At 44.7% G+C, this 25828-nt stretch overlaps 2 protein-coding genes and 1 long non-coding RNA gene across 10 annotated transcripts in view; 1 reads left to right on the top strand and 2 right to left on the bottom strand.

The window, feature by feature from the left end:
- TMEM44 (transmembrane protein 44) overlaps window positions 1-2273 on the bottom strand; it is a 46027-nt gene extending 43754 nt beyond the window's left edge. For 4 of the 8 annotated variants that reach the window (XM_055111000.2, XM_034957925.3, XM_034957927.3 and 1 more), the window contains exon 1: window positions 2095-2273. In XM_055111000.2, coding sequence (XP_054966975.1) covers window positions 2095-2258 — 164 coding nt within the window. In that variant the 5' untranslated portion in view covers window positions 2259-2273. Of the gene's footprint in view, window positions 1-1629; window positions 2028-2094 lie in introns of those variants that run through there. The other 4 variants (XM_034957926.3, XM_034957929.3, XM_063602639.1 and 1 more) reach the window with 4 other exon arrangements.
- Window positions 1580-17598, top strand: LOC134729916 (uncharacterized). The gene is made up of 2 exons (XR_010111484.1): window positions 1580-1718; window positions 12911-17598. It is a non-coding gene; the product is annotated as an uncharacterized LOC134729916 (long non-coding RNA).
- The window catches only part of LSG1 (large 60S subunit nuclear export GTPase 1), a 30876-nt gene continuing 14424 nt past the window's right edge, over window positions 9377-25828 (bottom strand). Inside the window, exons 8-14 of the mRNA XM_003807643.4 lie at window positions 20894-21307; window positions 19274-19375; window positions 19040-19183; window positions 16837-16960; window positions 14315-14394; window positions 12809-12982; window positions 9377-10850 (exon numbers count right to left, since the gene is read on the bottom strand). Coding sequence (XP_003807691.1) covers window positions 10671-10850; window positions 12809-12982; window positions 14315-14394; window positions 16837-16960; window positions 19040-19183; window positions 19274-19375; window positions 20894-21307 — 1218 coding nt within the window. The 3' untranslated portion in view covers window positions 9377-10670. The remainder of the gene's footprint in view (window positions 10851-12808; window positions 12983-14314; window positions 14395-16836; window positions 16961-19039; window positions 19184-19273; window positions 19376-20893; window positions 21308-25828) is intronic.

Here is a 25828-nt window from a genome sequence, read left to right on the forward strand (position 1 = left end):
CTTTCTAAACATTTCCTGACCTGCTGGCCCAAGCCTGAAGCTCACAGTGGCAACATCAACTTTAATCTGGGCCCTGGGCTCCTAAAACCAATTGAAGACCAAGGAGTGGAGATTCTTAAATTGGAGACTCCCAGAGGCGGACCCAAATTAGAAATAATTTATATCAACCCTCCCATTTGAGAGGACAAAACTGAGGCCTCTGGTGAGAAAGTGAGTTAATGGTGGTCTTCTGGCTTCACCTGCAGGGGCTTTGCTCCGTACCCTGTTGTTCTCAGCCACTTCCCCAGCTCTTGGGGCCAGGGTGCCAGCTGACCTTAACCCAGCCCACACACCACTCCGAAGAGACATTCTTCTAAGAGAAAGGGGAGCAGGGGAGGTTCAGGGATGGCAAGGCCCTGAAAACAAATGGGTATGTCCAGATCCCAGGCAGGGTGAGAAGCAGAGGCTCGCTCTTAACCCCTCCAAGGTTGGCAAAGTGCCTAACAGTGCTGGTCTGAGGACAACTGTGAGGAACAAAAGGATAATGCGTGTCCAGCGCCTTGTTAGTTTCCAGCCTCTGATCTGGACAGTTTAATCTCTTTTACCAGCCTGCCTCTTTTCAATAGGATCTGGGGTTTTGGTTCTTTCCTTTTACTCAGACAAGTTATTTAACCTCTCAGAACCTCAGTGTTCCCTCCTGAAAGTGGGGGTAACAGCACCTACCTCCTGGTGCTGATATTGTGAGTGGCAGGCATTGAATGAGTTAATGAATGCAACACTGGGCCTACAGTAAATGTTCTAAGGCGTCTTTTTATTTGTATTCCAGTCACTGGGTAGTGGGGCTGCAGAATCTCCGCAATACGACCAAATGCCTTAGGAGAATATCCACCGAGTGCCCACGGGGAGACAGTTCTAACCTCTCCCAGGGGTGCTGGTCCTTTCTCCCCTGCCAGGGAATGCTTGGGCGGCACCATCCTGAGCACTGCTAGTGGATTTCCATGCCTAGGACAGAGCGGCTGAGGACCTGGAGATTCACTCTTAGAGCTTAGGCTACCGTGGGCATCTGGACAAACCAGTCCAGCTGGACAGACCAGGGCAAAGACAGGCCAGCTGGATCATCACTACCTCCCTTCCCACCTAAGAGGACTTTGGGTAGACTGAGGCCAGAAACATCAAGGGACTTGCCAAGGTCCTAAGAGTTGGTGGCCTAGCTGGAGCAATACAAATGATGTTTAATGAGCATTTACTAAGTGCTTTAACGGTACTGACTCATCGAATCCTCCCATCATCCTATGAGGTATTATCTCTGGTCATAGGAGGCCCAGAGAGGTTCTGGAGCTTGCCCAGGTCACACTGCGAGTCAATGGGGAAGGGCTGACAACAGCACCCAGGGCTCGCGGTGTCCTCGGGGCCCCATCCGCTGCACCACCCAGCCTCTTCCCTTTGGCTCACAGCCCAGCTTCCCTGTGCGTGGGATCCGGAAAGAAGATCCCACTTCAGTCTACAGAGCAATGTTCCATTGGATCCTATTACTGAGCCATCTCCTTCATCCCCCTTTCCGCCCCCTCCTCTAGGTTTCCGAGAGGGAGCAGCAGGGGATTGGCGCCCGTTTCCCCGCCCGACAGCCCCCCCGACCCGTGGCCCCATTACAGCACGTGGGCGGCGATCCAGCAGGAGGAGGCGCAGATCCACAGGCCGAAGGAGATGCAGACGCGGTGGCGGGCGAAGCAGCGGTCCAGGTAGTCCCAGTCCCAGAGCGCGGGCGCGGGGCTGGGCGCCTCCCCCATGGCGCGGCTGGGCGCGCGGCGCGGGGCCGGGGACCTGGGCGCAGCCTCCCTCGCCGCGGGCAGCCCCGAGCGCCGCCGCCCCGCGTCCCCTTCTCTGGGTTCCGTTCCGCCGCGGCGCCTCCGGCCGAGCGCACCGACCGCGGGCAGAGAAGGGCGCGCTCCCGGGCGCGGGCGGCGGCGGCGAAGGCGCCGGGGAAAAGTTTCCGGGACCGCGCGCTCCCCACCCTTCGCGCTATTGTCGGGGGTCGGCAGGGCGGAGGCCGCCCCCCAGCGGCGGGAGCCGGGAGCTGCGCGCGCACAAAGACTGCGGCCCCCGCCCCCCGCCGACCTCTTCGCGGTCATCCACCTCCAACATCCTGGCCGGAGCGGGGCGGGCGGCTGGGCTCGCGGACGGCCGAGTCCCTGCCGGTCGCTGTAAGGCAGGGCGGCCCTTCCTGCGTATTCTCCACATTTCCTGAGCCAACAGCAATTAGTTGCGCTGCTGAAGCGCATGGGTGCTGGGATCCCGAGGTGAAGGGGGCGTGGTCCTGATCGCGGACAGGGCGCAGTAAAAAGGGTGGGGTGCAAGGCCAGGAAGGAGCAAACAAACGTGCCGGAGAACAAATACCCCCCCACATCTGCCTCTCACTCTCCTTTCTGAAGCTGCCAACGGCACCCTCCGCCCCCAGGCAGTCGCCCAAGCCCGGCTCCTGGATGTCATCCTAGCCCACGGCCCCGCAGCCAAGAGCTGGTTATCTCTGCAACCGGCCGCCTCCTGTCCAGCCACACACCGCACAGTTCAAGTACACAGGGCTGTTTTTCTTGAGAGTAAACTATTATTGTAATTTTTAAATCTCCTTATTGATTTTAGTAGGTTTGTTTAAAGCAAGACATGACTTGAAAAAAATATTTCTATAGAAGGAGCAGGATTGAAAAAAATCTTTTTTTTTTAATTTTCAAAAACTACAGCTTTATTTAGATATTATTTATATGCCATAAACATACTTTTTTTTTTTTTTTTTTTTTTTTTTTTTTTTTTTGAGACAGAGTCTCACTCTGTTGCCCAGGCTGGAGTGCAGTGGCGCCGTCTTGGCTCACTGCAACCTCCACCTCCCAGGTTCAAGCAATTCTCCTGCCTCAGCCTCCCAAGTAGCTGGGACTACAGGTGCGTGCCACCACACCCGAGTAATTTTTGTATTTTTAGTAGAGACGGTGTTTCACCATGTTGGCCAGGCTGGTCTTGAACTCCTGACCTCGTGATCTGCCCTCCTCAGCCTCTTAAAGTGCTGGGATTACAGGCGTGAGCCACCACATCCAGCCTACATAGTACTTTTAAAATGTACAATTCTGGCCAGGCACGGTGGCTCACACCTGTAGTCCCTGCACTTTGGGAGGCTGAGGCAGGCGGATCATTTGAGGTCAGGAGTTCAAGACCGGCCTGGCCAACATGGTGAAACACGGTCTCTACTAAAAATACAAAAATTAGCCAGGCATGGTGGTGCGCGCCTGTAATCCCAGCACTTTGGGAGGCCAAGGCAGGTGGATCACTTGAGGTCAGGAGTTTGAGACCACCCTGGCCAACATGGTGAAACCCCATCTCTACTAAAAACACAAAAATTAGCCAGGCATGGTGGCAGGCACCTGTAATCCCAGCTACTCGGGAGACTGAGGCAGGAGAATCGCTTGAACCTGGGAGGCGGAGATTGCTGTGAGCTGAGATGGCGCCACTGCACTCCAGCCTGGGCGACAGAGCAAGACTCCATCTCAAAACAAAACAAAAAATAAAATGTACAATTCAGCAGTTTTTAGTGTATCCATAGCGTTGTGCAACCAACATCACTGTCTACTTTTAGAACATTTTCATCACCCCCATCTGAAAAGAACCCGGCCCACTGGCAGTTACTGTCCACTCCCCTCAACACTCCCAGCCCAGGAATCGCAAATCTACCTTCTGTCTCTATGGATTTGCCCATTTTGGACATTCCACATCAATGGAATCATCCACTATATGACCTTTCTGTGACTTTCACTTAGCATGTTTTCAAGGTTCATTCATGTTGCTGCGTGTATCAGTACTTCATTCCTGTTTATGGCTCATCATAATACATGGTATGGATATTTTTATACCACATTTCGTTTATCCACTCATTAGTGGGATGTTTGGATTGCTTTCACGTTTGGGCTATTATGAATAATGCTGCTCTGAACATTTGTGCACAAGTTTTTGTGTGGACACAGGTTTCATGTTCTCTTGGGTATATACCTAGGCGTGTCCTTGCTGGGATCTGTGGTAACTGTGTTTAATGTTTTGAGGAATTGCCAGACTATTTTCCAAAGTGGCTACACTATTTTAGTGGTTCACTGTGTTTTCAAAGTTATGATTTGGCTTGGTAAGGTGGCTCATGCCTGTAATCCCAGCACTCTGGGAGGCCAAGGTGGGAGGATCAGTGGAGCCCAGGAGTTGGAGACCAGCCTAGACAACATAGGGAGACCCCAGTCTCTCAAAACAAAACAAAGTTATAACCTCTCAGGAGAAATGAAATCTAATCACTAATTTGATGGTATTAGATTGGTGCAAAAGTAATTGTGGTTTTGGCTATTAAAAGTACTGGAAGCGGTAGCTCACGCCTGTAATCACAGCACTTTGGGAGGCTGAGGCGGGTGGATCACTTGAGGTCAGGAGTTCCGGACCAGCCTGGCCAACATGGTGAAACCCTGTCTCTACTAAAAATACAAAAATTAGCCGGGTGTGGTGGCAGGCACCTGTAATCCCAGCTACTTGGGAGGCGGAGGCAGGAGAATCTCTTGAACCTGGGAGGCAGAGGTTGCAGTGAGCCGAGATCACGCCACTGCACTCCAGCCTGGGCAACAGAGCAAGACTCTGTCTCAAACAAACAAACAAACAAACAAAACAAAAAAAGCCAGATAAATAAAAGTACTTTGGTACAAAAGTAATTGCAGTTTTGGCCATTAAAAGCAAGCTTTGGTGCAAAAGTATTTGCGGTTTTGGCCATTAAAAGTAAGCCACTTTTTTTGGCCATTAAAAGTGGCTTACATTTAATGGCCAAAATCGCAATTACTTTTGCACCAAACTATATTAGGTGGCGCCTTTAGGAACCAGAAAGCAGACCCTTCAACTAAATCTGCAGGCACCTTGATCTCGGACTTCCTAGCTTCCACAACTGTGAAAAACAAATCTGTGTTATTTACACACCACTCAGTCCAAAGCATTTTGTTATAGTAGCTCAAATAGACTAAGACAGGCATTGCGTTAGGAGCTGGGAACACACTATTGAGTAAAACAGACATGGGTCCTACTTACTTGGAGCTTACAGTCCAGTAGGAGAGACAGAAATTAAGCAAGCAACTGGCGGGGCACTGTGGCTCACGCCTGTAATCCCAGCAATTAGGGGGGCTAAGGCGAGTGGATCACTTGAGCTCTGGAGTTTGAGGTCAGCCTAAGTAACATGGTGAAACCCCATGTCAACAAAAACTACAAAAAATTAGCCTGGCGTGGTTGCATGCATTTGTCCCAGCTACCTGGGAGGCTGAGATGGGAGGATCACTTGAGCCCTGGAGGCGGAGGTTGCAGTGAGTTGAGACTGCACCACTGCACTCCAGCCTGGGCAACAGAGCAAGACCGTGTCTCAAAAAAAAGAAATTAAGCAAGCAACTGAACAAAAAGATACAATTAAAATGGTTTTTTACCAAAAAGGGCCAAAATTAAAATAATAAAACAATTAAGATGAAGTGTTATAAAATGAATGGAGGAATGAGTCAAGTGTTAAAAGAAAAAAAATACATAACCAAGTTTCTCATAGTCTATAAATACTAAGTAACCACAGGGTCTTTCTAGCTGAGCCACTGCCCACACTGTTGAAGGACCCCCCGTCTGAAATTCCTGCCGTCTCTTCCTGGAACTTCTGGTGTGTCCTGTGTGCTTATCAGTGGTCATCTCTGCCTTTACCTTCCTCAGATACTAACCTGTGATTGCCTGGATCCTAGCTCTCCTGGGGACATTGTCCACCTGCTGCTCGCTATCCTGCTAAAGCAGGGAAGTGCCCCACCCAGTCTTGTGTCATCCTCTCACCAGGCCCTGGGGCAGAGCTCCCTGTGCTGTGAGTTTTGTAGAGACTTGGAGAACGGCTCAGCATGAACCCTCAGAGCTGGGCCTGATTTAAAAGGTGCTTCACTCCTCCCCACCTACTCTGGGCTGGGTTTACACACCTCAGCAGTTTGTTCTTAGATTAGTGGTTAGTTCTTAACCTTTTTTTGTGACCCGTTTGAGAATCTGAAAAAACAAAAACAAAAACACCTCATCCTTGAAAAATATGAATATATGTGCACACCACACATAGTTCCTCATACAATTTAAAAAAATTTATGAACCAGCCCCCACCCACTGAAATTCAACTATGGATTCCATGGAGCCCAGACTACAAACCCCCCGTTCAAGGGTTTGAGTCCTTTGCTTCGAGTCCCCTGCCTGAGCAGTTGGGGCAGCGTGGTCCATAGATCGCTGGTATCACAGCCACTCTGCCTATCAAGAACATAGACATAACTAAATCCAGCTCCTGGGCACGTGTCCTTGGACTCGCCATGGATTCGTTTCCGGTGGCCACTGTAACAAATCAGCACAACTTCAGTGGATTCCCTCACGGTTCCGGAGGCCAGAAGTTAGAAATCAGTTTCACTAGGCCAAAGCCAGGGTGTCAGCAGGGCTGTACCCATTCTGGGGGCTATAGGGGGAGAATCTATCATTCCCTTGCCTCTTCCAGCTTCTGGTGACTGCCAGCATTCCTTCCCTTAATGGCGTCACCCAGGTCGATCCATCTCTGCCTTTCGTGATCACATTGCCTTTTCCTCCGTGTGTGTCATGTCTCCCTCTGCCTCTCTCTTAGACACTTGTGATTACATTCATGGTCTACTCAGATAATCTGCGATAATCTCCCCATCCTTAATTTAATCACAACTGGCTGGGCGCGGTGGCTAACCCCTGTAATCCCAGCACTTTGGGAGGCTGGGGTGGGCAGATCACAAGGTTAAGAGATCGAGACCATCCTGGCCAACAAGGTGAAACCCCGTCTCTACTAAAAATGCAAAAATTAGCTGGGTGTGGTGGTGCGTGCCTGTAATCCCAGCTACTCGGGAGGGATTACAGCTACTGAGGCAGAAGAATTGCTTGAACCTGGGAGGCAGAGGTTGCAATGAGCCAAGCTCGTGCCACTGCACTCCAGCCTGGTGACAGAGACTCCATCTCAAGACCCAAAAAAAAAAAAAAAAAAAATTTTATCACAACCACAAAGACCCTTTTTCCATATAAGGTAACATTTGCAGTTTCCAGGGATTAGGGCCTGATATATTCAGGAACCATTATTCAGCCTCCTACACTGCATCTCCACAAGCTTCATGACAATTCTTACAAGAAACTATGGGTTTTGGAGATGGCCCTCAGTCAGGGAGCTGCTCCCCGTCACTGGACAAGCTGGCTCACAGAAGGAAGCAATGGGAGGCTGGGTGCGATGGCTCACACCTGTAATCCCAGCATTTTGGGAGGCCGAGGCGGGTGGATCATTTGAGATCAGGAGTTTGAGACCAGCGTGGCCAACATGGTGAAACCCTGTCTCTACTAAAAATACAAAAAATAGCCAGGCATGGTGTGGTGCCTGTAATCCCAGCTACTTGGGAGGCTGAGGCAGATCACTTGAGCCCAGGAGGCGGAGGTTACAGTGAGCAGAGAGCGTGCCACTGCACTCCAGCTTGGGCGACAAAGCAGGACTCTGTCTCAAAAAACAAGCAAACAAACAAAACAGAAGCAATGGGAAGAGTGTGGGCTCTGAAGCCTGCTGATCTTACACTGGAATTTTCCCTCCGCATTGCAGCAGCTGTGCTGTGACTTGGGGCAAAGCACTGGTCCTCTCTGCACTTGTGTGTTCCTTTCTGTAAAAGGAGGAAGGTCAGCTAATGCGGGGGAGACATGCAGCTCAGTTCTTGGTTCTCATCCCTACCTATCCTCTGTTGGGGATCTCATCGGGTCTCTGGCTTTAACTACTGTCCCTGTACCTGCACCTCCCGAATGTGCAGCTCCAGGTCACCTCCTTCTCAAACTTTAGACTCACATACGCAGCTGCCTACTTGATAACTTGACGTCTGCCCTGCATGCCTAATTGCACACGTCTAAAGCCAAACTCCTGGCTCTCCCTCACAGGGCTCTTCCACCGCAGTCATCCTTGCTTCAGCTGACTTGCTGTCCGGTCCTGGGGGGCCCAAGCCCCAGTGCCTGCGCCACTCTATTACAAAGACACCTCTAAAGGGTGAAGAGTGCCATCTTTCTACCAGGCTGTGAGCTTCTTGCAGCCAGGGTTGTTTAGTTTACACTTGCATCCTCAGCTTCTAGCTCAGTGCCTGGCACATAATAAGGAAAATATTTACTGAATGAATGCAGTGATTTTTTGATTTTTTTTTTTTTTTTTTTTTTTTTTTTTTTGAGACTGTCTTGTTCTGTCTGTTGCCCAGGCTGGAGTGCAGGGGTGCGATCTTGGCTCACCGCAACCTCTGCCTCCTGGGATTACAGGTGCGTAACACCACGCCCGGCTAATTTTGGTATTTTTAGTAGAGACGGGGTTTCACCATGTTGGCCAGGCTAGTCTTAAACTCCTGACCTCAAGTGATCCACCCGCCTCAGCCTCCCAAAGTGCTGGGATTACAGGCGTGAGCCACCATGCCTGGCCGGATATGCTGATTTTTAAACAAGCCATAAAAATACGACATGTACTACAGCAGGGGCATCTTTAAAGTACATTGACGACACCCCGCATTGTGGGCGGGGGTGTGTGGGGGAAGGTTTCCAAGAAATAATGCATGAGCTGGGCCTTGGAGAATGTTTGCTTTTGGCAACAAGGCCATGGCAGCAGCTCTGCAGAGGCCCTTGGAGGCGGCAAGAGATGGTATAGGGAGAAAGGCAAATAGCAGAGGGAGGGCAGCACCTGCAGGAGGGGAGGCGAGACGGTCAGCGTTCAGTAGCGAGGGAGTCGGGACTTCATCCTGCCGTGAACACTTTGGACGGTATCTTCTAACTAGCTCCCTCCGGGTCATTAGAACCCTGCCCAGGTTCTCCCTGTACTTTCCACAGGGCTCTGCACGTGGTCGGCCCTCAGGAAATGAATCAGTTCCTTAACCAGGCTCCTCAGAGGTCCAGCAGCTGCCCAGGAGCTAAAGATAATGTTTTTGGCCATGGTTCAGAGTTAGCCAAAAAGAAAAACTAACAAGAGGACCGCAGCACTTGTCCTCCTGGACAGTGGGCAGTGATGTGACTGCTCAAAGGCATTTCCTGTTGGCAGAGGTGGCAGGACCTCAGGCACCGTCCTTCTGAAGGAAAGGCTGCAGCGGCCTGGGCGGCCCTACGGGAGTGGGCAGCCAATGGTGACCATAAATCCCAGCCGCCTGGTGGAGACAGGCCAGCAGCTCAACAGCTTTCTCTTCTGGGAGGGCACGTTGCTTGAATCCGGGAGAGGGAGGTTCCAGTGAGCCGAGATCACGCCACTGCACTCCAGCCTGGGCGACAGAGTGAGACTCCGTCTCAAAAAAAAAAAAAAAAAAAAAAAGAAAACCAGAAATACCAGAGACAGTAATTTATAAAGAAAAGAGGTTTAATTGGCTCACGGTCCTGTAGGTGGTACAGGAAGCACAGCAGCTTTTGCTTCTAGGGAGGCCTCAGGAAACTTACAATCATGTTAGACGGCGAAGGAGAAGCAGGCACATCTTATATGGCCAGAGCAGGAGGGAGACAGAGGGGAGGCACCACACACTTTGAAGCAACCAGATGTGATGAGGACTCAGTATCACGAGAACAGCACTGAGGGGGTGGTGCTAAACCCTTCGTGAGGACTCTGCCCCATAATCCCATCACCTCCCACCAGGTCCCCCCTCCCACCAGGGGGCTTACATTTCAACATGGGACTCGGTGAGGACACAGGTCCAAACCACATCAATAGTGCTTTCATGTTTTCGATGATCTTTTGTAACTATGTTATTGAACTATAATTTACATACCATACAATTCACCAACGTAAAGTGTGTAATTCAGTGGTCTTAAGCATATTCAGAGTTGTGTGACCATCGCTATAGTCAATTTTAGGACATTTTTATCACTGCAAAAGAAAGACCTCAATCTTCCCATTCCTCCCATCCTGAAGCAACCACTAATCTACTTCCTCTATATGGAGATTTGCTTATTCTGGACATTTTAAATAAGTGGAATAACCAGTGAAGATGGGGGCTAGGTAGTAAATACTGCAGCTTCCCTGTCACCTGGTGGTTACATTCTACATGTTCCTTAGTGGACGTGAGCCCCCGCTGCACACTAACTGAACCCAAGTCCCTTGTTTAGAGTCGGAGGAACCCAACTAGGACACTCAGAATGGGGAATTTCTCTTTCACCTTCGTCCCAAATGTGTCTCGTGAACCATCCCTTGCAAATTTTTTTTCTTGTGATGCAGTCTCACTCTGTCGCCCAGGCTGGAGTGCAGTGGCGCAATCTCCGTTCACTGCAAACTCTGCCTCCCGGGTTCAAGTGATTCTCCTGCCTCGGCCTCCCGAGTAGCTGGGATTACAGGTGTGTGCCACCACGCCTGGCTAATTTTTTTGTATTTTTAGTAGAGACGGGGTTTCACCATGTTGGTGCGTGAGCCACTGTGCCCGGCCAGGAGTAGGATTCTCGGGCTCCCAGATGACTCCTTTTCGTCAGAGTTGGTGTTTCCAGGAGGCCCTTGGTCTTGACATGGAGACTGTCGGGTGCAGCTGTGCTCCGCAAGAGCAGGGCCCATTCTACAGTGCTAGTGTCTTGGGACAGTTCCACAGGCAACAGGCAGCTTCTGCTCTTTTCCATCTGCACAATGCAGATGACATTTCTGTTGCAGCCCAACCTCACATATCCAGGTGCTTGTAGAGTCTACGACTTTTTTCTTTTTTATTTCTGTTGCCATGTTTCTTCCAGGGCTTCCCCGCCCCGTTCTCAGAGCTCACAGCGGCTGCAGTCACTACACCACTCCCGGGCTTGTAACCCATCACAGCCTGGACTCCTTTGGTCAAAGCCCTCACATTCTCCTAGGAAATAAAAGAGAAAACATTATCTGAGCTGTCAGCAGGCTATCCTTTAAGGGATATGCACAGTACTATTAGTGGATCACTTCAAGATAAAAAGGAGTCAGTCACTGGGTGAACTTCCGCCCCCCTCCCGTTCACTGGTCCTCCTTCCCCCCCAGCATTCTGTCTTCAGTTCATCTCTTCCCCCTCCTCATTCCGTCGCCAACTTTGTTTAGTCCCATGCTTTCAAATGCCATCTACAACTAGACTTAATACCAGCTGTGTTCTGGAAATTTGTCTTAATATCAAAACTTAACCTGCTTCAACCACATTAGAAATGGACTGTAAACAAATGTAAAGTTTACTTAGTAAAAAAAAAAATTAGTACCCTACGATTTGCAAGTTACTTATAATAGTAAAATATTACTCTAGAGGGTTACGGTTTAGACATATGAATTATATTAAAATTATGACAAGTTTTCAGCTTTCTGGTACATAGCTTTTAGAAACCTATAAACATTTAAAATTCCAAATGAAATGTTCTGTCTGACAGCTGTAGGCCCAAGAATAAACTTGCAATCTTTTTGCATGTTGGTAAATTTTCTTCCAAATACTGGTACGTACCAACTTGAAAACAATTCAAACTAGGAGCTACAAACATCTAAGTTTTATCCCAGCTTTGCAATTTAAAGCAAGTGCCCTTGGGTAACTCAGTCTCTTTGAGCCTCAGTGTCCTCAAGGAATAATACTTGCTTGGCCTGCTTCACAGGCTCATTGTGTAAGGCATGCAGATAAAGCACGGGATAAATACAAAAACATTCTCTGGATATAGCTGATCACCCCATCCTAACCCCTGTCCTATTTTTGCTATAGTAGTCACTTAAAAACATTTTTAACCTACACTGGGTACAACTGTGTGATTTAGCTCTTTTGCATGTACATTTGACCTTTAAAATACTGCCTACAAATTGTAGCTGTGATATAAGCAACTGAAGTTATCAATATTTTAAAGTGCAGAAGACATTTATGAAGTCTGTTTCTTTAGCACTTTCTATCACCAAATGTGCTGGCTCAGAGAAAAGACAACTGACTAAATGGGTGCAAATATTTGTAAATCATAAATCTGATATGGGACTTGTATCCAGAATATATAAAGAACTCTTACAACTTAATAATAGACATTTCTCTAAAGAAAATATACATGTGCCAATGAGCACATAAAGTGATGCTCAGCATCACTAGTAGTTGGGGAAATACTCATCAAAACTATAATGCAGTACGTCACATCTATTAGGATGGCTAAAATGAAAAAAAGACGGGAAATAATAAACATTGACAAGGATGAGGAGACAATTAGAAACCTCATACATCACTGGGAGTAATGTAAAACAGCACAGCCGCTTTTGGAAAGTTTGGCAATACCTCAAATGTTAAACATGGGGTTACAATACGACCCAGCAACCCCACGCCGAGGTATATACTCAAGAGAGACGAAATCCATGTCTCCACAAAAACCTGTACACAAGTGTCCATTACACCATTATTCATAGTAGCCAAAAAGTGGAAACAACCCAAACGTCCCTCAAATGATAAATAGATAAACAAAATGTGGCATATCTATACAATGAAACATTATTCGGTAATAAAAAGGACTGAAATACTGACACAGGCTACAACATGGATGAATGTTTAAGATACCACGCTAAATGAAAGAAGCCTGTCACAAAGAGCACATAGTATGATTCCAGTCACGTGAAGTCTCCAGAACAGGCAAATCTGTTCATAAAGATTGATTATTGGTTGGCAGGGGCTGGGGGAAAAAAGGGGACAGGCAGTAACTGCTAATAAATAAGGTTTCTTTTGGGAATTATTAAACCCTTTTTGGGGTTAATAAAATGTGTTTATGGCATGTGATACTCAATAAAGCTGTTATAAAAAGAGTGTTGGATCAGAAGTTTAAGAAAAGCTTTAAAACTTACTTGATGGAAAAAAGTTTTGTCAACGATATTTTCAATCTGCTTTGCTTTTTTATTTCTGCCTAGCTGCATTTTTATTTCATCACTGTTCATTTTGTTCTGTAGGAGTCGCTGGTGTTGATGCTGAAAAGTTACAGGATCTGTTCCAGGAGGAGGATGGCAGTACAGCAGCTTACCCTACAAAGACAACATGAATGACAACAGTGCAGCCTAAGCGCCATCTGTGGCCTCAGAGGAGACAGCTCCACCCAGTCACGCTCTGATGGAGCTTTCTGCCTTCTGGTTAAGTTAGCTGAGTTGAGTTTTGGTCTACTGCAGCTGAAGAGTCCTTTTTCTAACACATCAATGGTCAAAGTGTTCTAGAGACCTAGCTCTTCCCATGGCGCCCCAGACTAGGATGAAATCTCTTTCTTCTTTTCTCGTTTGCATTCCCACTTAAGTATTCTTCAGTATACGGACATGATCACACTTATGGTGAATATTTTCCAAAACCAAACTCAAGACATAACTGGACAGTTACGGTAATGCCGGGATAGACTGTTAAAGTCAGGAGAGTTCCTCGACTCCTGTATGTGGGGTTGCAGTTGCTCACTGGGTGCAAGTCTGCCTCTTTCCATCATAAATGATCTGAAGGCTGTGACTATTTTTACCTCATCTTTACATCCTCCACAGTAAGTGGTAAACGAATACATGACTTATCCATACCAATAGCATGAACTGCTTTCTTCCTGAACTGAAGGCAAGCCCATATGGTTGCCACTGAGCTCCAAGAGCTCCACCGATGTGGTCTTGAGAAGAGGAGGAAATAAAGCCAAATCCTCACAACTGGTTATTAACAGGGCCCTGTAATGCTTATTTGTGGAAAGAAACTTAATAGATAACAATTACTGGGGGCTCATTATGTGCCAGGCATTGAGCTTAGTGCTACACACACACACACACACACACACACACACACACACACAGAGTTTTCATTTATTTCCCATAATAATCTCATGAGATAGGCCCTGTTCATCTCCATTTTACTATGGGGAAACCCCCAAATAGCATGTTCTCATTTGAAAAGGAGAAATAGTAATCTCACAGACTTGTTACATATTTTTACTGAGAAGACGCACGTAAAACAGAACTATTTCTAGCAGGGTTAGCTTTCAAGAAATGTTAGCTGTTGTTATCGTTACTAGGCAAATATAGAGATAGGCATATAAACAGCTACACTACGAAGAAGACTGTGACAATAGTTGCAATCATAACAAGCAAAGGGCTGTAGGAGACAAAAAAAGCCAGATGCATATATTGGTGATTTTCACTCATAATAGGTGTTCAGAGATCTCCATCTTTTGTAATGTCTATAATCCATATAATGTTAACTACCCTACATCAAGAACACAACTCCAGTTTCAATGAAAAAATATTTCCTTTATAATCAAACAGGTTGCCATTATCTAAGAACACAGAATGTGGAAAAGACTTGTGTATTGGAGAGCATGAGAGGCAGGGTTCACTTACACTGACATAGTCCTTCAGGATGTAGCGCGCAGATCGAGGCTGGTCTGGCTGTCCATGTGCTGTCATGAATCCTCGCATGTCTGTGGAGAGAAAAGAATTTTGCAAAATCTTAGATGACAGAATATCACAACAAAGACAACTGAGGTGATGTAGCTTCTATTACTAAGCATTCTTACTCTTGGATTTTAAAAAATTAGGTATCATTGTAGAATATATATTGTTTAGCATTAAAAACACTAGATAATCCAGGAGAATATTTACTTATATCTGATATCCTAAAAATGCCACCTAGCACCACACTATGAAAGACAAATTCGATCTCTCTCTACTCCAGTTATTTCTTCTCTTTATTTTATTTTTATTTTATTTTTTGTTGAGACGGAGTCTCGTTCTGTTGCCCAGGCTGGAGTGCAGAGGCACAATCTTGGCTCACTGCAACCTCCACCTCCCAGGTTCAAGCAATTCTGATGCCTCAGCCTCCCAAGTACCTGGGATTACAGGCGCATGCCACCACGCCTGGCTACTTTTTGTATTTTTAGTAGAGATGGGGTTTCACCACGTTGGTCAGGCTGGTCTTGAACTCCTGACCTCAGGTGATCCACCCACCTCGGCCTCCCAAAGTGCTGGGATTACAGGCGTGAGGCACTACACCCAGCCTCCTTATTTTAAACATTTATTCATGGAGGCTACCTGTAGGAGAATGCTACGCTATCAATACTACTTGCAAAACAGAAAGCAACAGAGAAGTTTTCTTACTGAATGATGTACCTACATTTTTTCCCCGGTAAGATCCCTTTAATACTAACTCAATTAGAAAAGTAGCGAAGCACGGTGGTTAAGAACATGGCTTCAGCAGACAGGCTGGGTTCAAAACTCAGTTCCCTCACATACTAGCTGTCGAATGGCTTTTCCAGTTTAGAAGAAAATAGTTAGAATCCTAATTTACACAATATACAACAATAAATTTCGTCAGATTAAAAATCTAAATGTTAAAAAAGTAAGTAAATATTACAGGAAGATAGTTTTATCTTTTTGGGAGGGAGAAGACCTTCCCAAGTAAAACACCAAACCCAGTCAAACCGAAAAGGAAAAATATAGTCTATTAAAATTGTCAACTTCTTTGGGGCCAAAGAAACCATAGATTAACATTGGAAAAAATGTGTAGCACATATAACAAAGAACTTCTACAAATCATTGAGACAGAACCATGTATAGGAAAATGTGATTCCCAGAAGAAAAATAAATGGTCACAAAACATTTGGAAAGATGCTCAACTTCACTAGTATTTAAAGAAATACAAAGTAAAATGAGAGTAATCTGGCAATATCTTTGAAAATTTACTGTCAGAGATTTTCTTCTATATGGACTTGCAGATAGTGAACTTAGAAACTGTACGTGTGGTCATTTGCTTTTACAAACTGGCTTTTTCCTTACTCTGATTTTATCAGGCAGCATTAGATGAAACATCTTAAAAGACTCACGTTATTTTCAGTTGTATCGGAAGTGCAATCAAACTGGAAGTTTGGTGGAAGTCCACCTTTCTGCATTTTGCAGGCTAACATCCTGGAGGGAGATCTCACCCAGGCTATTCCACTGACCAGCCACCTCACCTCGGGTCAGCTCAGGCTCTGAGTTCAGATGATTATTCTTAAAAGCAGGGGCTAGGAGGTGAGGTGATCTTTAAGGTCTTTTCTTGTTCTATGAATCTGTAATTAGAATAGTCTTACCACAAGTGTTTAGTATTTATCCTCTTTAGAGTCTCTAAGTTCAAGGCTTAAGTGTGATTCATATCAAATCACCTTTCACCTTTCTCTGCCAGTAAATACTCAAATAAGCTGAACTCCTTCCCAACCAGCAGCAATCCCTGTAAAGGCAAGTCACCCACGCACGGAAATGTTTCCCACACTGCTATTATTTTTTTTTTTTTTAGGTAGACACAAGGTTCTCCAGGCCACCTTTAAAGTTTACATTTAAGGCAAGAAATCATAGGTTCCCACGTGGAATTGGGATAAAACACGGAGGTGGGAGAGCTGTGGACTCATTTTAATGTCAAATAAGTTTACAGGGGCTGATGGGAGAGGAAGGAGGATGCTTTGTGCCCCTATCCTAAACAAGCTCCACTCTGTCCCCGTCTCTGAGGGGTCTCCCTTCTGGTGCTCCCCTCCTAACTCTCCTGCCTCGCTGTGGCGTGCGGATTCATTTTCTTCCACACATCCGCCTTCTTCTTGTTTGGGAGACGACTCCAGAAAGAGCCAACACAGCCTACGATGAGAACCCCTGTGCTGCACGTGGGTACCATCAAAGCAGCCAACGTCCTAAAAGCTTTTTGCACTTTAAGTTACTTTGTAGGCAAGGCCCGCAGAGACAAAAGATGGTGGGAAAGATGGCTTGAAAAATGCTGAAGAAATATTATAAATGTATATCTTTGCAGAACAGCAATTCTAGTACTATTACTATTCTTATTTCTATTCATTAGGTATACTGTTACTTTTGTTCACATTTTCTGATGAATCACAACTTACATCCATAAGCTGTCAACAGTTCTTCCGATGTTGGAGGTCGGTGGGGATCTTCATCTTCTCTAGGCGTGATGATGTTAATGCCATAGGTAGCTTCTAAAACATGTCTTGGAATATTCTGGCAAACGTAGCTTGTCAGGGAATCCATTCTCTTGAACTGACTCCCTCCTCCCCACGGCATACAAATCGTGCCTCGAAGAACATGGCACTTCATTCCGCGTGTGACAAACACTCTGTCCTCTCCACAGGAAGAGGATAGTTTTTGATTAATCTACAAAGACTCGGTTGTTTTTTCCCTTTTAAACAAGGCCTTAAGCTCCCACGACTTTTCCATATGAATTCATTTAAAATAGTAATTTAAAATATATCTGAAACAGACTTTAAAGATGACACATTTTTACCCTGAAAAGATGACGCATTTGTGATTCTAATTTAGAGATAAAGCAAGGGGAGTCTCTGTTTCTAATGCCTACAGTTACGCAGGATTACTTTTCCTCCTTTGTCTCATCTCCCATAGTTTGTACAAATTTTCCTTAAGCCACTAACCATATTCTACCTTGTACTAGAGTTATTCAAGTACATGCCTCATGTGCCCCAACAGACTGATGCTTCGTAAAGGGCAGGAGCCATCTCTATGTATGCCCTATCCTCCACAGCACCTAACCTAAGGCTACCTGCAATAAATGATTCATGTCTCACTATTAATTTACAGAGAAACTTAAAAGGCCGGGCGCGGTGGCTCACGCCTGTAATCCCAGCACTTTGGGAGGTCGAGGCAGGCAGATTATCTGAGGTCAAGAGTTTGAGACCAGCCTGGCCAACATGGTGAAACCCCGTCTCTACCAAAAAAAAAAAAAAAAAAAAATTAACTGGGCATGGTGGTACATGCCTGTTAATCCCAGCTACTCGGGAGGCTGAGGCAGGAGAACTGCTTGAACCCAGGAGGTGGAGGTTGCAGTGAGCAGAGATTGCACCACTGCACTCCAGCCTGGGTGACAGAGCGAGACTCCATCTCAAAAAAAAAAAAAAGCTATACACTTTTTCATATATATGTATCTATGAATAAGCTGTGGCCTTAAGTGTAGTTATGAAGGGAATTTTACTCTACTTACAAGCCAGTGGATTTGTGTGCCAATTTCATGAAGTCTCCTGTTTTCTGCTAGTATCTACAAAACAATAATAGACTAACTTATTATAGCTTATAAGTAGAGTAAAATCTCAGACCTTGCAGTTTTTTTTTTCTTTCATTTTCTTTTTTCTTAAAGGCAAGAGTCTCGCTTTGTGGCCCAGGCTGGAGGGCAGTGGCACCATCTCAGCTCACTGCAACCTCCGCCTCCCAGGTTCAAGAGATTATCGTGCCTCAGCCTCCCGAGTAGCTGGGACTACAGATGTGCACCACCAGGCCCAGCTAATTTTTGTATTTTTAGTAGAGACAGGGTTTCGCCATGTTGGCCAGGCTGGTCTCAAAACCTGGCCTTAAGTGATCCGCCTGCCACAGCCTCCCAAAGTGTTGGGGTTACAGGCATGAACCACCACACCTGGCCCCTGCATAGTTCTTAACAAATCCATCTTTGAGTCTTTTTTCCATGCCGGGCACTGTCCTAGATGCTTTATGTAAGTTAATTCATGATGCTGCTGAGAGGTAGCAGAGTTCCTAATTTACTGCTTACTAGCTATAAGAGCTTAGATAAATTATTTAACTTCTCTGTGCCTCAGTTTCCTCAAGTTTGAGGAAATGGGAATAACAGCAGTATCTGCCTTAAGGGTTGCTTTTTGAGGATTAAAAGGTATTTGGTTAGGGTTTAGAAAAGCACACAGCAAGTATTCAATATATGATAGCTATACTGATTAAATATAATCAACCGTGAGATAGATTTTCCCCCACTTAGAGAAAAGGAAAGTATTTGGGAAGGTTAAGCAAGTTTTCCAAGGTCATTCAAATGGTTACATGGCATTGTTAAATAGGTTTGCAACTTGGAACTGAGTATCTGAAACCTGGATTCTCCCATTTCTTCAAGGCTACACTGCTGAAATCAGGAAATGAGGTTCTATTCTGAAGTTCTCATGCTATCTCACAGTATAAACTTGTGCAGATCACTAATATTTTCAATTCTTCATCAAATCTGAATCCCTCAAATGCCCCAAATAAACCTGAAGCCCTAATATACACGTAATAACTAGAGTGTTTCCAAAGCAGAAAGGATATTAATGATACAGGAGGAACATGATCTCTCATCTGATCAATTGGGAGGATTCCGCTGCAAGTCATTTCTGCCTTGGTAGACACGAAAGATGGCATCACTAAGCCAGGACAGTCACACAGGCAGAGGCCAGGCTCCACGTAGAGAGTCTGGAAGACAAGCAAGAGGTTTGAGCTGGGTATACAACAGATAAAAGGAAGAAAGAGCTGCATGCAAGTGGCAAAGCACCACAGAAATACCTGAAAGTGCTTTGTGTGACCAGGTGTGGCAGACACAGATACTTTCTTGTTGCCCATGATGGTGTTGATTGTTGAACTCTTACCAACATTAGGGTAGCCCACCTAGAAGAGACTCAGAAGTTACCAAACAGTAAAACAGTACATCTATCAAAAGACTCAAAGATATGACATAGATGGTGGCAAGACTAGCATAAGCATCTGGTTACTTTAGAAAATTATTTGAAATCCATGCTCTCTGTGTTTGTTGAGACATCTTTTTTCTCCTGTGGTGTGTGGGTATATTTATTCAGACACGTCTCCAGTGACAAATGGCAAAGCTATGCACATTTTAATTTTATACGTTTTGCTGTTAACAGCAGATGCTACAGAAAATTTCATCCCCTTGTTCCCAGCCTTCCCTCACTGCCCCATCTACAGACAGTGGTTTCCATCGCATCTTCCACACTGGGTGAGGCTGATCGGATGGACATTTGAATAATCACAACACACAATTATTTTTAATTTTCAGTCACTTTTTAATTAAAGCCAAGTGGAATGTCTGGCACGTGGCAGGTGATCAATAAGTGTCTGCAGAATTTCTAGAGTAAGAAATTCAGAAAATGAGGGAGGATGCTCAGTTTTTCCATAAATGTGAGAAAACTTGTAGAGAAGCTGAACTTTCTGATACAAATTTTTAGCAACGATATAGAGAATGAAGCTTTAAAGCTCAGAGACATTAAGCAACTTTCCCCGTGTTCCTACCAAGTTAGTTCTACTGCTGAATTGGGAATTACACCTAGGTCTGTCTGATTCCACAGACAGCTCTTTTAACTACTGCACTAAAATAAGATGCTAATCTACTGTAGTCATTTTAAACAGGCATTTTGGGGCAGGGGGTTGGGGCAGAGAGAATGGGGCTCAGAACTAACTAGGATTAGCTGCACTTAGCATGTAACTGAAAAGCTGGGAGACTTTAAACCTGCCATGATCTCCTTTCCCTCACTGTTATATTCTGGATAGATCTTTATAATAAATACCTTCTCTAACATCTCACATCTCCTTAGCTAAGGATGGGGCCATCTAGAGCCATGCCGTAGCCCCTCGGGGTTTACGCACTTCCGCAGCCACTTCTGGAATTAGGGTATATAAGGCTGGGGATGTGATCTGCTTTCCCCTATCTACTATGCCGTGTTTATGCAACTAATGCATTTGTCATATTTCGTCCAGCCCCAAGATGCTGGGATTCTCCCTATTAAGCATCTGGAACATTTACAGCATAAGCTGGCAAGGATCACAGGGTGCCCAAAGAACACTGGGCTGAAGTCTGAAGACAACATTAACATCTCTCTCATTCTGCTGTCTCGGTACTTCACACGGCAGGAAAAGCTGAACTGAAAGGAGACTGGAGAATACATTCAATGTGAATAGGTATGTTACCAACACAGGCCTTGAGGAAGTTGATTCCTTTGAGTTGGGCTCTGTCTATCCCACTGCCTAATCCCGTGATGCCAGTGGGCAACAAGAGGGCAATGTTCCCTATGATGCCGGAAGCCTGGTTGGTCTTTGGGGTCGTGCAGCTACTGAAAAATGGGGATTAAAGACAATCACGTGGTAACAATGTTATGACATATGTCATCTTACCAGTCCGACCGTAAGTTGCCCATCTTTCACCTTTCTCCCAGTGTGTAGCTCCTTAAAGAGCTCCAGTAACTCCTGCTTGGATACCAGATGGCTAAAATTGTGTATCTGCCTCTTCTGTGGGGTTTTCCTGCTCCGAGCCTCAGAATCTGCAGTAGAGCTTTCCTTCTGGTCCTGGCCGCAGTCCTCTTCCTTGGGACCGTCTTCTTCTGAGCACGTCTGCCAGTCATCTTCCCCCTCCTCTGGACAGTCCTCATACTCACTGTCATCTTCATCCGTTGTGGGATTTTCACTAAGTGAAGGAGAATCCCTAGGTGGGAGATGTTCGGATTCACTGTGGGAAATTTCAGCCTCGTCGAAACTGGAATGTCCAAACTCGGTTGTGTTGCTTTGTCTATCATCTCTGTTTGCCTCTTCCTGACAAAATAATAGAAACGCTCAGAAGTATATAACTGCAGTTTCCACTCTAGTAAAAATACTTAATGAGTTGTGAGATGGACAGAGGATGGCTGGGCGTGGTGGCTCAAGCCTGTAATCCCAGCACTTTGGGAGGCCAAGGTGCGCAGATCATTTGAGGTCAGGAGTTTGAGACCAGGCTGACCAACATGGTGAAACCCCGCCTCTACTAAAAATACAAAAATTAGCCAGGCATGGTGGTGCACACCTGTAATCCCAGCTACTTGGGAGGCTGAGGCAGGAGAACTGCTTGAACCTGAGAGGCGGAGGGTGCAGTGAGCCGAGATGGTGCCACTGCACTCCTGTCTGGGCAACAGACAAGGCTCTGTCTCACAAAAGAAAAAAAAGATGAACAGGGGACAAGCAAAGTTCGACGGAGATGGAATGGTGAATACAGGGAGGAGACAACGAAAGCCTTTCAGTTCAGTGCCGTGACAGACAACCATCGAGGGTGGCGCCCTCCTGGAGGGGAGGAGAATTGGACCTTCCCTTCACTTTTTACTTTATATGTTTCTATACTATTTGAACTCCGTACAAAGAACATGTATTACTTTTGTAATTTAAAATAACTCTAGGCCGGGTGCTACGGCTCACGCCTGTAATCCCAGCACTTGGGTGGCGGAGGTGGGAGGATCGCTCAAGGCCAGGAATTCAAAACCAGTCTGGGCAACACAGCAAGACTGGGTGTCTACAAAAACAAACAGAAAACAACAACAACAACAACAACAACAACAACAAAACTCTTCAAAGACAGCAAGGGGAAAAGCTTATGTTAAACTGAACTCTTTGACAGTATGTTATTTTGCAATGGGCTGCACGATAAAACAAAGCATTTCTCAGGAACAGTAACACATTTAACACACTCTTCTCTGCACAAAGCAAGGGCAGACTTTGCCATTTGCAGTTCATTTTACATTTGTATTTTTAAAGACGGTGGTTGGTGTTTTTAAAGACGGTGGTGGATGTTTAAAGAAATCTGCTCTTCTCTCATAATTGCTTTTAGAAGTCAAAGCACCATGGAGCACACACAGATCCCTGTGTGGGAAATGTGGCAGCAAAACTCAACTCCACAGTGGAAATTATTTACTGATGAAAGATTCCCTTTGGAAAGCGAAAGGTACAAATCATTTACTACTCAAGGGTGTGTTAATTCTTCTGAATCCCTCTTGACAACAAAGCAGAAATAAGGGTGAATTTGTCGGGACTTGAAAGTGATGGAAACCTTGTATCATTTCCAAGTACCTTTGTTAGAATGATTAACAGTCACAGAAGGGGACACAATGAACTCAAACATGTATCCTAAATCTTAAGAAAGCAGAAATAAAAACAAAATGTCAGGAAAAATAGGTATGATTTAACAATCAAGCCTGGCAACTGAAAAAGAACCCTGGCTTATGAGAGAAATATAGAACTGGAAGCAATTTCTATGGTAAATGAGCAGCGAAGGTAAAGAAGTCAGTGTCGTCACTGTGGGCTCTTTTGAGTCATTTTCAAATATGAAAGCATAAAAACAAGAATGTGAACTGAACATGAATGTGTAGTAGAAAAACTACAGCGGGGAGCAGTTCAGCTTCAGGAAAAGTACTAAAGACAATCAAAGGACTTTGCCGTAATTATGTTAAAAATTAAAAGAAAGAAGGAAAAAGTCAAGCTTTCGGGGAACACAGTGCAATTTCAAGGTGACCAAAGGAAACCAGAGATACTCAACTCAGAATTGGCCTGTGTCTTTTGAAAAATGTCACATTTTTTCAGAACATTCATGTTTTTCAAACAACTGAAGTTGAACAACTATAGAAGATGACCCAAACTTCCAGGCAAGAAAACAGTGAATATCAGGCTACTTCTAATACATTCATGTTTGATACCCAAATTACAGATGTTAGTAACAAGTTACAAGTAAGACTTCACAACCTGAGAAATCATGGAAAACAACAGAGTCCAGAAAACTTGGAAGAAGCAAATGGCGCCTCACTCTTAAAAAGGAGGAAAGAATATCTTCCATAAACTATACACTGTTAATCCAGACACTGACATTAAAACAATTCTACAGGTGACCTGGTGAGCCCTAAAAATAAGACAGTCATCAACAGGAGGCAGTGAGTTCCCTGAAAACTGATCATGCAAAAAATTTCATTTCCCTTTGTTATCTTGGTTAGTAAATCAAGAAGGCCACAGATGCAGAAACTAATCTCTTCCATTTTTGATAGGGTTATTGCATCAGGGCAGAGCAATATAATGATAAGTATCTATTTTAAAACTTCACCAAGACATTGACTTCCAGGAAAGACTGGAAACAATAGAAATAATGGTTTAACAGGGCAAACTATTCTTCTGCCTAAGAATGGTAAGTATCTATACTTACTGCCGAGAAGACTAAATGAGTAAAATATGTAAAGTGTTTAGAATAGTGGTGTCTGGTAAAGAATATGTTTTTATTAACTGATTAATTTTATGGGTTAGTTTTAATTATAGTAATAATTATTATTGGTATATTCTTGTGAATATATCTATATTCACATAAAAACGCTTGGCATAAGTCAATCCTAAGCCAAAAGAACAAAGCTGGAGGCATCACGCTACCTGACTTCAAACTATACTACAAGGCTACAGTAACCAAAACAGCATGGTACTGGTACCAACACAGAGATATAGACCAATGGAACAGAACAGAGCCCTCAGAAATAATGCCACACATCTACAATTATCTGATCTTTGACAAACCTGACAAAAACAAGCAATGGGGAAAGGATTCCCTATTTAATAAATGGTGCTGGGAAAACTGGCTAGCCATATGTAGAAAGCTGAAACTGGATCCCTCCCTTACACTGTACACAAAAATTAATTCATGATGGATTAAAGACTTACATGTTAGACCTAAAACCATAAAAACTCTAGAAGAAAACCTAGGCAATACCATTCAGGACACAGGCATGGGCAAGGACTTCATGTCTAAAACACCAAAAGCAATGGCAACAAAAGCCAAAATTGACATATGGGATCTAAATAAACTAAAGAGCTTCTGCACAGCAAAAGAAACCACCATCAGAGTGAACAGGCAACCTACAGAATGGGAGAAAATTTTTGCAACCTACTCATCTGACAAAGGGCTAATATCCAGAATCTACAAAGAACTCCAACAAATTTACAAGAAAAAAACAAACAACCCCATCAAAAAGTGGGCGAAGGATATGAACAGACACTTCTCAAAAGAAGACATTTATGCAGCCAAAAAACACGTGAAAAAATGCTCATCATCACTGGCCATCAGAGACATGCAAATCAAAACCACAATGAGATACCATCTCACACCAGTTAGAATGGCGATCATTAAAAAGTCAGGAAACAACAGGTGCTGGAGAGGATGTGGAGAAATAGGAAAACTTTTACACTGTTGGTGGGACTGTAAACTAGTTCAACCCTTGTGGAAGTCAGTGTGGCAATTCCTCAGGGATCTAGAACTAGAAATACCATTTGACCCAGCCATCCCATTACTGGGTATCTACCCAAAGGATTATAAATCATGCTGCTATAAAGACACATGCACACGTATGTTTACTGCAGCACTATTCACAATAGCAAAGACTTGGAACCAACTCAAATGTCCAACAATGATAGACTGGATTAAGAAAATGTGGCACATATACACCATGGAATACTATGCAGCCATAAAAAATGATGAGTTCATGTCCTTTGTAGGGACGTGGATGAAGCTGGAAACCATCATTCTCAGCAAACTATTGCAAGGACAAAAAACCAAACACCGCATATTCTCACTCATAGGTGGGAATTGAACAATGAGAACACATGGACACAGGAACAGGAACATCACACGCCAGGGCCTGTTGTGGGGTGGGGGGAGAGGGGAGGGATAACATTAGGAGATATACCTAATGCTAAATGACAAGTTAATGGGTGCAGCACACCAACATGGCACATGTATACATACGTAACAAACCTGCACATTGTGCACATGTACCCTAAAACTTAAAGTATAATAATAATAAAATTAAAAAGAAAAAAAAGGCAACCTTAAAAAAAAAAAAAAAACACTTGGCATAGAGTGCTGCTAGTAAGTCCACAAAAGATCACAGAGCTGTATCCTTGGACCTAGCCTGTTCAACGATGTTATCAATGACACAAAAATTCACAGTTAGAAGGCGAGGAAATGCTAACTGCACACTCTAAAACGAACTCTACCTTGGTACTAAACCATTAACATATTTAAAAGGAACAGTACTCTCCTAAGTTGAGGTAAAACAGAACAAATATCTTTCCATATAAAGATGGGATGAGGTTTGCTCAGTAAGTTTTTTTTTTTTTTGATATTTGAGGGATTCGGTTGCTCACAGGTTCAATGAGCCAAGAGCAAACAGCTTCTGAAAGGGGATGAACTAACAGAAACTGAATTAATGTGACTATCCTGATCACAAGAAATATGAATGCCGTGTATACGCCCTAGGCAAATACCACCTGGAATAACGT

The sequence above is a fragment of the Pan paniscus genome, chromosome 2 (assembly GCF_029289425.2).
Source record: "Pan paniscus chromosome 2, NHGRI_mPanPan1-v2.0_pri, whole genome shotgun sequence".
Lineage (NCBI taxonomy): Eukaryota > Metazoa > Chordata > Mammalia > Primates > Hominidae > Pan > Pan paniscus.